The 12,930-nt window shown below is 51.2% G+C and overlaps 1 protein-coding gene across 2 annotated transcripts in view; it reads right to left on the bottom strand.

Moving 5' to 3' along the window:
* The window catches only part of DOCK1 (dedicator of cytokinesis 1), a 535,081-nt gene that overhangs the window by 408,568 nt on the left and 113,583 nt on the right, over window positions 1-12,930 (bottom strand). For both annotated transcript variants that reach the window (XM_047760279.1, XM_047760280.1), the window contains exons 20-22: window positions 6,573-6,662; window positions 6,135-6,235; window positions 791-925 (exon numbers count right to left, since the gene is read on the bottom strand). In XM_047760279.1, the coding sequence (XP_047616235.1) occupies window positions 791-925; window positions 6,135-6,235; window positions 6,573-6,662 (326 nt within the window). The remainder of the gene's footprint in view (window positions 1-790; window positions 926-6,134; window positions 6,236-6,572; window positions 6,663-12,930) is intronic.

The following is a 12,930-nucleotide window of genomic DNA, read 5'->3' as shown; positions in this document are numbered from 1 at the left end:
AAGATAAAACCCTGGGTGTCCACTCATTGGGCAGCTTTGCGTGTGGGAAGCTCTAGAAACAACACGCTCTTCTAGTTGAAAGAAAAAGTGAGGATGCCCCAAGCTCTTCCCACATGAGCTAACTTAACTGGGTTCTGGCTTGTTGTGGTTGCTGCTCATTTGTTTTATTTGGGTTTGCTCTCGGAGGCCTTTCTTCTCTATAAGCCATATTGAAAAGAACGTCAGAAGCCTTGGTGTTGGCTCCGCACTGCCTCTGAAGAACTGTGAACAAGGAGTTCCCGTTGTGGCTCAGTGATTAATGAACCCAGCTAATATCCAGGAGGATGCAGGTTCGATCCCTGGCCTTGCTCAGTGGGTTAAGGATCCAGTGTTGCCGTGAGCTGTGGTGTAGGTTGCAGACAAGGCTCCAGATCCTGCGTTGCTGTGGCTGTAGTGTAGGCTGGCAGCTGTGGCTCCGATTGGACCCCTAGCCTGGGAACCTCCACATGCAGCAGATGCGGCCCTAAGAAGACAAAAAAAAAAAAAAGAAGAAGAATGGTGAACAGGTTCAGGGGACCATGTTTAACTCCTAGGCACACCTTTCACACTCGGAGGCAGGGCTGTCGACTCAAACCTGGTGTCTGTGTTTCACTGCAGGGGGCTGTGTGACGTTGAGCCTGGGCCACCCCAGCCTGGGATTGCTCCTTGGTCCCACCGTGTCATGCTCGGAAGCAAGGGGAACAGAGAAGGAAAAAGACAGGAGGGCAAGGTGGGCTACGTGTGCCCGCAGAGCCAGCACGCGGATACCTACTGATTGAACAGGATCCGGGAGCGCACAATGAACTTGAAGATGTACTCCAGGGCCTTCATGGCTTTGTACAGCTGGTCACTGATGCCCGGCTTCTCCGCATTGTCCACATAGCTCCTTAGCACTTTGGTCAGCTTCCTGGTCACGATGGAAAACCCAAATGAGCACGTTCAGAAAACCACAGTGTCTAATGTCTCACCTGGGACAGAAACGCCCAGTTGTTTTTAGGTTGGTTCACGCTTATCAGTATACGCGTGTTCGTGAAATGTATTCTCAACAGATTGAAAGTGAACCATAAAATAACTCTCAGAGGAGTGAGAGCTGAGCATGTAACAAGCCCTTATTAAATGTTCGATGCTTTTCTAAGCGTTTAAAGGCATTGTGTCATTTACTCTTCAGAGCAACATCATAAAGGCCAGTGTCGGGTTTTATCCCTCACTGACAGATGGAGAAGCCCAGGATTGGGTAGGGGAACGAGCTTTCCCCAAGGCTACCTAACAAAATTGAAGGGATTTTCTTTATAGCTAAATGTACTTTTTAAACGCACATTGTTTTTCCATTGGGCATGTATTATTATTTTCAAATGACAGAGGCAGTATGGTGGTAATCCATTTTTAATTCTGCCCAAACTTGCGCAATTTCTACCACTCCTGGCCCATCAACTAATAATCATGGTTCATTAGTCACACATTGATGACCCTTCAAACGGTGCCTTCTCAATCATAAAAGCACGATTCCATTAACTTGGATATACTTTCAGCTGTGAGTGTACTGGGCCAGCACTGGAACTTTCAAAACATGAGCAGCCTGTGTAAATCCTGTATGACAACGACCAGCAAGGTTAGCCCCTGAACCAAACTGCTCCACTCCCCAACTTCCTATGTCAGCAACGAAAATTCCCTGTGGCTTATAAATATTTATCACCATCATAAAAATAACCTGCTAGATGGACCTAGAGATTATCATACCAAGTGAAGAAAGCCAGAGACAAATAGCATGGATCGCTTATATGTGAAATTTAAAAACACGAGACAGACAAACTCATTTACAAAACAGACATAGACCCACACATGTAGACAACACACTTAGGCGTAACAAAGGGAGGGGAAGGTGAATCCGAAGTTTGGGATTAAGATATACACACTCCTGGACAGAAATACCCAACGAGGACCTACTGTAGAGCCCAGGGGATGACAGCAATGTTTGAGAAGAGCCTATAGGGGGAACGAATCTGAAAACGTGGATCTATACGCAGGTGTAAGTGAATCACCCGAAAAGGACGCAACATGGTAAATCAACTTTACTTCAATTAAAAAAATAAGAAGAAGCACCCACTAGGGTACTGGCAGCGGTTCTGGTTAAGCTGTGAGCCAGCCTGCACCTGCTTGTGACTCAAGCTGGTTACAAGACGCTCGTCAAAGCAATGGCAACGTGGCTGTGGTTGACCATGAAACAGTCCTTAGCGTAACTCTTTGACGGATAAAGCACACCAAGAAGGTTTTGGGGGGCTGAGGCGATGTGAATTCGTTTCTTTTCTTCTGAACTTTTCAGGGCTGCACCCGTGGCATATGGAGGTTTCCAGGCTAGGGGTCAAAATGGAGATACAGCTGCCGGCCTACACCACAGCCACAGCAACACAGGATCCTTAACCCACAGGGAGGCCAGGGATTGAACCCACATCCTCATGGACACTAGGTCGGGTTCTCAACCCACTGAGGCACAACAGGAGCTCCATGAAAGTCCTTTCTAGCACAGACCAGGCTTCAGAAGTAAAGAGGCTCTCAGAGGAGCACCCCGCCACTTCCCACAGGCTGCGATGCTGGCCGAGGCGGGGCACAGTGTCACCCCATATACGTGTCTTGTGATGACTCTCAAGTCACGACAGAACCTCTCCAGTCCTGGCATAAAAGATGCTTCACTGGCTTTAACTTATTTTCCCAAACTGATGGGGCCGCACGTCCTTTCCTCTTAAACCATGTGACATCCCAAGGAATAGACAGACACTCCATAGAAATATACTCGGGAAATTCTTCTAACAGATCCTTTGAAATAAGAAGGAAAGATATGCAAAGAGAATGAGTTAGAACCAGAAAGTACACGTGGAAGTCAAAAGACCCGAACCCTTGTGAGCCAGGCCAGCTGTCACTGCAGAAAGACCCCAGGCCTGGGCACTGAGTGAGTGGGGCAGGTCCCACGGGTCTCGGTCCAGCGAGGGAGGCCAGATCCAGCTCTGGGAAGGGCCACGCTGTGGACAGAAGGAGGCTGTCCACCTGGTTTTCTGGAAGAACTGCCCTCGAAGCTGATGCCTGCCATCCTTCCTGCGTGGACCAGCACAGGTCCCTCTGATCCGTGAACTACCCACGCGGGGAAGCACCCGCCCTGAGAGCCAGAGGGCTGAGAAGTACCGGCCATCACCTGCGGTCGTCTGTCACACCGCCTCTCGGACTTCTTCGTGAAGGAAAACTACAGGTCGCAACATGTGTCAAAGGCAAGAGGTAAAGAAACGACCTGGAGGAGTCTAACCTGAGCCCCTGCCAGCCAAGGCTTCCGGGAGGGGGACGGGGAGGGGTGGGGGCCTCGCTGTGGCAACACTTGCTACACTTGCTACCAGAATGTGCCCTGGGCCAGAGAAAGCACTTCCTTAGCTCAGAAAGCACGTCCTGAGATTAGGTTCGAACTGTGGGAATCCCAGTTATCTCCTTTGGTATTTCAAGGCGAAAATCCTCAGATTCAAAGTGAAGAAGCACTTGGGGTGGCTGGTTTATCAAACCATGACAAGAATACTTATTTCCCGAAACTAAAATGTCCTCTGCAGCCGATGACAGAGACGGAAGGAGAGGGTTCTGATTCTCAGCTCAGTCCCATCGTAACTTAACAATAAAACGGCAGCTCTTCATGCGCTCTTGTGTGGTTATTGTGGTGGTTGTTTTGGCCACACTCACAGCACGCAGAAATGCCCGGGCCAGGGATCGAACCCTCGCCACAGCAGTGACCTGAGCCGCTGCAGTGACAGTACCAGAACCTTTGACCACAAGGCCACCAGGGAACTCCCTAAAATGCTAGTTTTTGTGTCTCCCGTTGAGCAACTTGCCAAAAGCTGCCTGATGTTGGTTTTCTTCCAAGTTTTGAGAATAAGGGTGGCATTCTTCCCCCGACGGCACAAGAAGAAAGATGCCAACAGGAAGATGTGCAAAGCACACAGAGACGTTATTCGCTGCTCTGATTTCCTGAAATACAACCACGAAATCTAATCTGAGAAAAGCTGTCCGGCCACGTTTCAATAAAGGAGAATGGTCAAAGCGACACATCCAGAGCAACACAGAGGCCACGTCCATAAACTCTGCTCGGGCTCCGTTCTGGGGGCTGTTCCAGTTGCTCCAGCGAGATGGTGCCACCTGATTAGCCCTCCTCCCGGTCTGTAAGCAACTGTCCGGAGCACAGAGGAGCTGGGCCTCCCCATGGATGGAAGAACACAATGTTTTCAACAAGCATTCATCAGCAAGCCAGCACCAGCTTGTGGCAGCTTGTCCTGTGTGCGCGAGGACAGCGCAGCTCCCCGCCCGCTCGGGGCTCCCCCCGCCGCCTGGCAGGAATCATGACTCAAGCAGACCTGAGAGAAGCAGCGATAGGACAGGGGACCTGGAGGTCCCATAGCCAAGGACAACGGGTCTGGACCTAAGTCTGGTCCAGACCCTGACAGGAGCTCCGACTCAATGTCCTGGCTCTAAGGAGAACTCTTGGAAGGTTCTTGAAGAAATGACAGCGTTCTTTCTCACCACAACTCCCACGATAAAAAGTCTGAGTAAACGCCCATCAATCCCATTGTGACAGAATGAGGAACTCGCCCTTATAGTTCTGGTAATAACGACACCTAACTAGTGCTTAGCTTTTTGAGTGCCAGGGATTATTCCAAACACCTGACATGTAATAACTCATTAAAATTCTCAAGAACCCCCTACCATCATGCGGTTTTAGAGATGAGAAGGCTGACGCTCTGAGACGTTAGGCAACGTAAACTTGCATGTGACAGAGGGTGGTGACCCAGGCCCAGGCAGCCAGGCGCCAGGGCTGTGGCATCAACACCAGGCTCCACACATTCCCCTCCGTGTCCCACAAGACCCACCGGCACTTGTATGGGGACGTGGGGACAGGTGGAGTGCAGCTGGGTCTGCAGTAAGAATCCAAGTTAGGAGTTCCCATCATGGCTCAGTGGTTAACAAATCTGACTAGGAACCATGAGGTTGCGGGTTTGATCCCCGGCCTCGCTCAGTGGGTTAAGGTTCTGGCGTTGCCATAAGCTGTGGTGTAGGTCGCAGATGTGGCCCAGATCCTGGGTTGCTGTGGCTCTTACGTAGGCTGGCGGCTATAGCTCTGATTAGACCCCTAGCCTGGGTATGCCAAGGTGCGGCCCTGGAAAAAAACAAAAAGACAAAAAAAAAAAAAAAGAATCCAAGTTAGAGCCATAGCTCCTGAAAGCAAAGGAAAGGCACTCTTTAAAGGTGCCTTTAAATAAGAGAGGGGTCTGTCGTGGCTCAGCGGAAACAAATCTGACTAGCATCCATGAGGACGCAGGTTCGATCCCTGACCTGGTCCAGACCCAGACAGGGGTCTCATCAGTGGGTGAAAGATCTGGCATTGCTGTGAGCTATGGTGTAATCAACAGAAACACAAGTAATTCCTGATGTGATACAGGGACTTTGCAATGAAAGAGGACACAGTTTTATTAACTGGGTGTCGCGAACTCGGCTCGGATCTGGCGTTGCTGTGGCTGTGGTGTAGGCCGGCAGCTACAGCTCCGATTCGACCCCGAGCCTGGGAACCTCCATATGCCTTGGGTGCAGCCCTTAAAAAAAAAAAGAAAGACAAATAAAATAAAATAAAAAATGCATATAGAAATACAAGGGGCCAAGCAAAGTCAAAAACAAAACAAAACAAAACAGGGCAATAAGATACATCAAACAGTACACCACCAAATTTTATTCACACTGAATCACCAATCATCTCAAAACAGGACCACATGCATTTATTCCTTCATGGGACACCCTTGAGGAAGCTGTGGAACAACGGGCCTCTGCATCTATACGTCGGTTTCATCACAAAGAAACTGAGCATTTGCAAAGACAGAGACGTGGAGGAAAACAAGAGGGTGCCCCAGAATCCTCTCATTTATCACCCATCTCCGTCAGCCGAAATGTCAGGTCTGTTAAGACGGAAACAATAATCACAACTATCCCAGTAAATTCACAGATTGGGGAAGGGAAATACGGAATCACAGGCAAAAGTGGAAAAGACTGACAATAACACAGCAAAAGAAGAACGGCTTTGAAAACAACAAAAAAGAACTTACGTGTAGGCTAGGGTCGCGCTGAAGTGCTTCTTAATGTAGGTTTCCAAAACCGGATTAAAATGCTGAAATTTTCTATCAGCGATGAGTCCAATGATAAATACCTGTTAAATTAATATGTTCGTGAGCACAGGAAATGCAAACCATGTTTGAATCTTCATGTGCATCACTTGCACCCCCCCTGCGTTCACAGGGAGCGCTAACATTTTCAGACAGACGTTGGTAGGCCACTTTACCTCGTCTTCCCCGAGAAGTGACATTTGCCTAACGACAGTGTTGCACTGAAAGAAACCTCTCCAGCTCTCGATGCAGCGGCTCTGCTTGGGTTTACAACTGAACACGCTGTCGAGGTTCCTGTGCGGGACCCCACCCCCGCCCGTCAAGGCTGCAGCACGAAAGGACACCTGAATGTCCGCGTGATGCAAGGTCAAAGCCTCTCACCAGAGCATCAAACACCAGGGTATCGAAGGTCTCGCTCTCCGAGTTCTCCATCATGATGTTGAAGAGCGCATCCAAGGTGTCCTGGAGGAACTAGAGAGACAGGAAAGGTCAGCGGACAAAGGGAACGCCCCCACCGCCCCCGCCCCCCAGCTCAGACCTATCCTTTTCAGAAAGAAACACCCACCTTTCCCAAAGGGCATCGACCAAGCTATGAATGTGGGGGAGTTTTCCCAGGCATTCGAGGCGTGAGAAAAAAATCTGAGATGAGTGGATTTAGAAGAAAAACATGCTGGAGCTCCGCCGGTAGCACAATGGGATCAGCGGCATCTTGGGAGCAACGAGACGCAGGTTCGACCCCTGGCCCAGCATAGTGGGTTAAATATCTGGCGGTGCCACACCTGAAGCCTAGGTTGCAGCTACAGCTCAGATCTGATCTCTCACCCGGGAACTCCATATGCCACAGGGCAGCCCCCCAACCCCCCCCAAAAAAAGAGAAGAAGAAAGACATGCCACTCGGAGTCAAGCAGATGACAGTGCCCACAGCCCCTCCCCATGGCACCTCTCCCACCATCCCTTGGTGTTCAGTAGTCTAGGGACACAGGGCTCAACAGCAACTCTGCGAAGACTGGATCTGGCTCGTTCCATACACTCAGGGTAGGGCCTGAGCTAACAAGTGAGCTGAAGTCACACAGGGAGAAATTCTAATATAACAAAGGACCTTCTCCGGACGCAGGTGCCCAGGGACAGAAGAGATACATGTTTCTGAAAGCGGGGTGTAGAGCAGGGAGCCAGGAAGTACTTAGTTTATTCAGCAATAATTTAGAAATTATTTTTAGAGCCTACTGTAATTCACCAAATAATTATTATAGCTTAGAATGACAAAACATCCGGAATTTTGCTTAGAAAAGAAAAAAATCTGGAGACTTCAAAGTCGTGCCACACTGGCAACTGGTTTGGAACTCTAGCTCTTCCTCCCTTGAAAGAAATATAAAGAGACCACACTGGGTGTAATGAGTCCCTGTTGGTGGGGGAGTTGAAGAGCAGGAGAATGCCATTCAGCACGGACAGGTGGCTCTGAAAGGGACTGAAGACAGATGCTCCATCATTAGTCACTAGGGATGTGCACGTCGAGATCTCAATGAGACACCCATCGGTCCCCCTACACTCTGGTGGCGCCCATGAACAAATGGGCAACAGGGAGTTCCCACTGCAGCTCAGCAGCTTTCCATCAGGATGCAGATTCGATGCGTGGCCTCGCTCAGTAGGTCAGGGATCCAGTGTTGCCACAAGCATCAGCACAGATCACAGACATGGCTTGGATCTGGCCTGGCTGTGGCTGTGGCGCAGGCATCAGCTGCAGCTCCGATTCGATCCCTAGCCTGGGAACTCCCCAATGCCGCAGGTGCGGCCCTAAAAAGAAAACCCAACGAAAGATGGGACAACTGTGATGTGTGAGAAAGAATGGAGAGAAACAGGGGCCCTACCACAGGCTGGAAAAAGCATCACCTGAGACAGTGGCTTTGGAAAACAGAACAAGTCCTCCAAGGGCTGAACGGATTTACCATGTGGCTCAATAATTTCATTCCTGGGAAAACATATGTCCACCTGAAAACCTGTACACACATATTCATGGCAGCTTCATCCATCAGTGTCAACATGTGGAAACAGCCCAAATGTCCATCAGCTGATGAATGGAAAAACAAACTGGGGCATATCCACCTGGTGGAATATCGATTACTCAGCCATGGAAAGGGATGAAGTTCTGATACATGCCCCCACGGGCCTTAAAAGCATTCTACGAAAAGAGCCAGTCGCCAAAGGTCATATGCTGTCTGAATCAATTCATATACAATATCCAGAAGCGTCAACTCCACAGAGACAGCCAGTCGCAGCAACAGGGGGCACGGACGGCCAGCAGGTGTGGGGTTTCTGTTTCCGGTGATGCAAACGCTCAGGTATGAGACAGTGTGGACAGGTGTGCACTGCGCACGCCGCCAGCTGCTGAACTGTGCAAATGACAAGGGTGGTTTCTGGAAGGTGGATGGTCTCGATCCAGTGGTTACGAAGAACAAAATGAGTAAGGGAGTCAGCCCCGCTGCCGGGACGAAGGGCCGGCTGAGGAAGCTCTCTGGACCAGATCTTCCCAGGCCTGAGCCCAAGATCCTCAATGTTCCCGGAAGATCTCAAAGGATTCCAGCCTCGGCTGGGACACCAAACACACGGACCTGCTCCCCAACCTGAGCCGTGGACCCTGGCAACAGCCCCCGTCCAGTACCTCCCAGCACCCCCTTCCGCGGAGACAACGTGGTCTGAGACCCGTCAGGTAGAGATTCCTCATTCTGCTGCACTGTGTCACCCACCGCCTGGTCTGTGCCAGAAAGCATCACATGTAAGTGGCAGGAGAATGAAACCGGCCGGACCAGGAGGCTTTCTGGCCTGGCCATCAAGGCCTCCATCACCTGCCGACCGATTTAGGCCTGCACCACCTCGAGACTTGCAGAGCCCTTCCCCTCACGCTCAGATTAGAGAAGCCTGCAAAGGTCCAGACTCAACACCATCTGCTAAGAGCCCAGTGTTCCTGCCAGCAGGCTGGTGCCCCGCCCTGGCATGTCACCACGCATGCAAAAAGGTCCACCCGCTCCACCGAGACAGGCCACAAAGAAACAGGATAGCAGAGGGCGGAGCCTTCTGTGTCTGGCCACAGAGCCACAGCCAGGTCCAGAAGGTGGTCCCTGGGGGTCGCAGGAAACTCGCCCTCTCCCTAAGACCATACACCGCAGTCACCTTCTTCCTTTCCCACCAAGAGGGGAAACTAGAGTTTTTACTACATGAGCCAGTACGTCTCTGGGTCGTCCAGCAACGCCATCTTTCCACTTCAAGTTCTAAAGATACAGAAGGGAGGCCTTAAAAAAGTGGAATAGAGTTCCCGTCGTGGCACAGTGGTTAACGAATCCGACTAGGAACCATGAGGTTGCGGGTTTGGTCCCTGGCCTTGCTCAGTGGGTTAAGGATCCAGCAATGCCGTGAGCTGTGGTGTAGGTCGCAGATGCGGCTCGGATCCCGTGTTGCTGTGGCTCTGGCGTAGGCCGGGGGGTTACAGCTCCGATTCGACCCCTAGCCTGGGAACCTCCTTAGGCCGCAGGTTTGGCCCTAAAAAGACACACACAGAGACGTACAAAAAAATGGAATGAAACCCCACAGTCTATCAGTGTCCTTTGGTAGGATGAAAGAGGCCCACGCAGGGGCCCTCTCTGCCCCTGGCTCCCATTAACAGCCCTGGGGCCGCAGACGAGTCCGTTTCCTGCTCTGGGCCTGCAGGGGGTTGGGGACTGGCGATGGGAAGGGATAAATGGAAAGGCCATCCAGGCCCGAGGACACCAGGGAACAGAGGAAGAAGCGAGGTGACAACCACGTGCGGGGACACCCAACAGGATCGGCTAACAGGTTAAACAGGGGACGAGGGGAACCAGAGCCGAGGGTTCTGGATTCCCCACCCCCACCCAGCCCTGCCCTGCTGTCAGGGTGACGGTAGTTCAACAGAAAGACACGGAATCCCTGGTGTGATGCAGGGACTTCGCAATGAAAGAGGACACCGTTTTATTCACGGGGTGTCTTTTAAAGGGATGTTAACTTATGGACCGAGGTTTCATCGGAATGAGGGAAGTCACAGAGCCAGGGACGTTTAAAATGCCATTAACACTGCCCAAGCCAGGAGAAGAAGAAGATGGGCCTGGGGAAGATGATTAAAATGCAAAGATTAGGCAGGATATGGGAACGGCCGTGCAAGGCCTTTAGGAAAGCGGTGCCACCACATTAATTTACACTGAAGTCAGCCGCATTGCTGTTAATTAAGACCATTTTTAAGTAATTAATTTTTACTGAAGAGATAAGGTTGGCTCCCTCTGCAAGCGCCTCTCACTGAGGCGGTACACGGATTGGGCTGTGGGGGCCTTGCTCACAGCACCAGGCGCGGGGAACCGGGTGGCCGCATGCCAGCCAAGGTGGAGCCCGGAGGACACAGAAATGCATTTCCTGACGGACAAGGATTAGTGCCTGAGCAGAAAGAGAGCCTCGGACTGAAGAAAAGATTGGAACCTTGGAGTTCCAACTGTGGCTCAGTGGGTTAAGAACCCGACTAGAGTCCGTGAAGATGCGAGTTCAATTCCCGGCCTTGCTCACTGGGTTAAGGATGCAGCATTGGTTTTTTTGTTTGTTTGTTTTGATTTTTGGCTTGTTGCCTGTGCTAGGGCTGTTCCCGCGGCATATGGAGGTTCCCAGGCTAGGGGTCCAATCAGAGCTGTAGCCGCCGGCCAGAGCCACAGCAATGCCAGATCCGAGCCACGTCTGCAACCTACACCACAGCTCACGGCAACGCCACATCTTTAACCCACTAAGCAAGGCCAGGGATCGAACCCACAACCTCATGGTTCCCAGTCGGATTCGTTAACCACTGAGCCACAACGGGAACTCCAAGGATGCAGCATTGTTGCAACCTGCAGTGTAGGTTGAAGATGCGGCTTGGATCTGGCGTTGCCGTGGCGGTGGTGTAGGCTGGCAGCTGCAGCTCTGATTCCACCCCTAGCCCGGGAACCTCCATATGCTGCAATCACCAAAGGAGGAATTCATTCAATGGGACCTCCGATCCCACTTATCAGACTGTCCTATCAGAGATAAAGATCAAGAGGACACTCCAGTTTGTTCCAGAACCTGCTCTGTGTGAGGCCAAGAAATAAGCCCAGGATCCCACGGCAGGAGAACGGCTGAGACACGACTGAGTGCCGTGATGGTTCCGACACACCACGGAGCCCCCGCATCGAGGACAGGGGTTCCAGGTGGGTGGAGAGCCAGGGTTAACGATTACAGAGAGGGCGGTGACAATGACAGTGATAAATCCGGATACCCCTGCAGTGGCTCCCGGGGACCAGCTGCAGGACCTCATTCAACCTCCAGAACAGCGCTCTGAAGGAGGCGATGGGGTTATTGTGACTTTACAGCAGGGGAGAGCCGGCTGAAAGAGGCCTTTAACCTTTGTCGGCCCCACAAAGGGACCCGCCATAAGAGGAAGCACAACTCAAGACGTGCTTGCTCCCCATTTCACAGCGGAGCCACCCTCCCTCCCGAGCCAGAGCCCAAGAAGGATCCTGTCCGCTTACAGGCACATGGCAACATCCCAAAGATATTGTGTGTTAAAGGGATTGTAACCAGAATCCCCGCCGGCAGCCCGCATGCTACTGCACTTGGCAGATACTGAGGTCTCTGCAAACCCAAGGTTGCCGGCAGCCCTGCGCCCAGCACGGCTACTGGTGTCATTGTACCAGCAAGGCATTTGCTCACTTCCTGTCTCTGTGTCCACATTTTGATAATTCGTGCAATATTTCAAACGTCTTCATTTTATATTTATATTTATGACGGAGATCTGTGACCAGCGACCTTTGCTGTGACTACTGAGAAAAGAGTATTACTTGCTGAAAGCCCAGATGATGGTGGGCGTTTTTGAGCAATAAAGTAGTTTTTAATGAAGATACATACCCTTTTCAATTTGGGGGGGGGGTTGTTTTTATGGGCATATAATTTACAATGTTGTGATAGTTTCAGGTGCACAGCAAAGTTCACCATTATACACAGACACATATCTATTCTTTTCAGACTCTTTTCCCTTATAGGTTATTACAAGCTACCGCTACCAGCCTGCACCACGGCCGCAGCGATGCAAGATCCAAGCCGAGTCTGCGACCTACACCACAGATCAAAGCAACACCAGATCCTTAACCCAGTAGCAGGGCTAGGGATTGAACCCGCACCCTCATGGATACTAGTTGGCTTCGTTTCCACTGAGCCACAACAGGAACTCCCCCTAAACAGAAGTGCTTTTTTTTTTTTTTTTTTGCTTTTCAGGGCCATACCCACAGCAAACGGAAACTCTCAGGCTAGGGGTCGAATTGGAGCTGTAGCTGCTGGCCAACGCCACAGCCACAGCAATGCAGGATCCGAGCCAAGTCTATGACCCACACCACAGCTCCCACCAGCAGGGCCAGGGATCGAACCTGCATCCTCATGGATACTGGTCAGCTTCATTTCCTCTGAGCCCCAAAGGGAACTCCCCGTAAACAGTAGATTCTTGACGGCTACCCTTTTACATTGCACATTTCTTGGACCTGACGCTACCACACCCTTGACAGACGACAGTGTAGATGAAACTCGTATATGCACCAGGGAACCACATAATCCACATGCCTCACTCTGCGTCGGGGGTCTGGAACCAGACCCGCAACATCTCGGAGGGGCTCGGGTACCATCTCGGGAGGCTTGGTCTACATGTGTTCACTCACACACGTTAAGGACGACAAAAGAGCCAGAA

The sequence above is a fragment of the Phacochoerus africanus genome, chromosome 15, assembly GCF_016906955.1.
Source record: "Phacochoerus africanus isolate WHEZ1 chromosome 15, ROS_Pafr_v1, whole genome shotgun sequence".
Lineage (NCBI taxonomy): Eukaryota > Metazoa > Chordata > Mammalia > Artiodactyla > Suidae > Phacochoerus > Phacochoerus africanus.
Note: the sequence above shows the minus strand (reverse complement) of the source record. Positions and strands in the feature narration are given on the sequence as shown.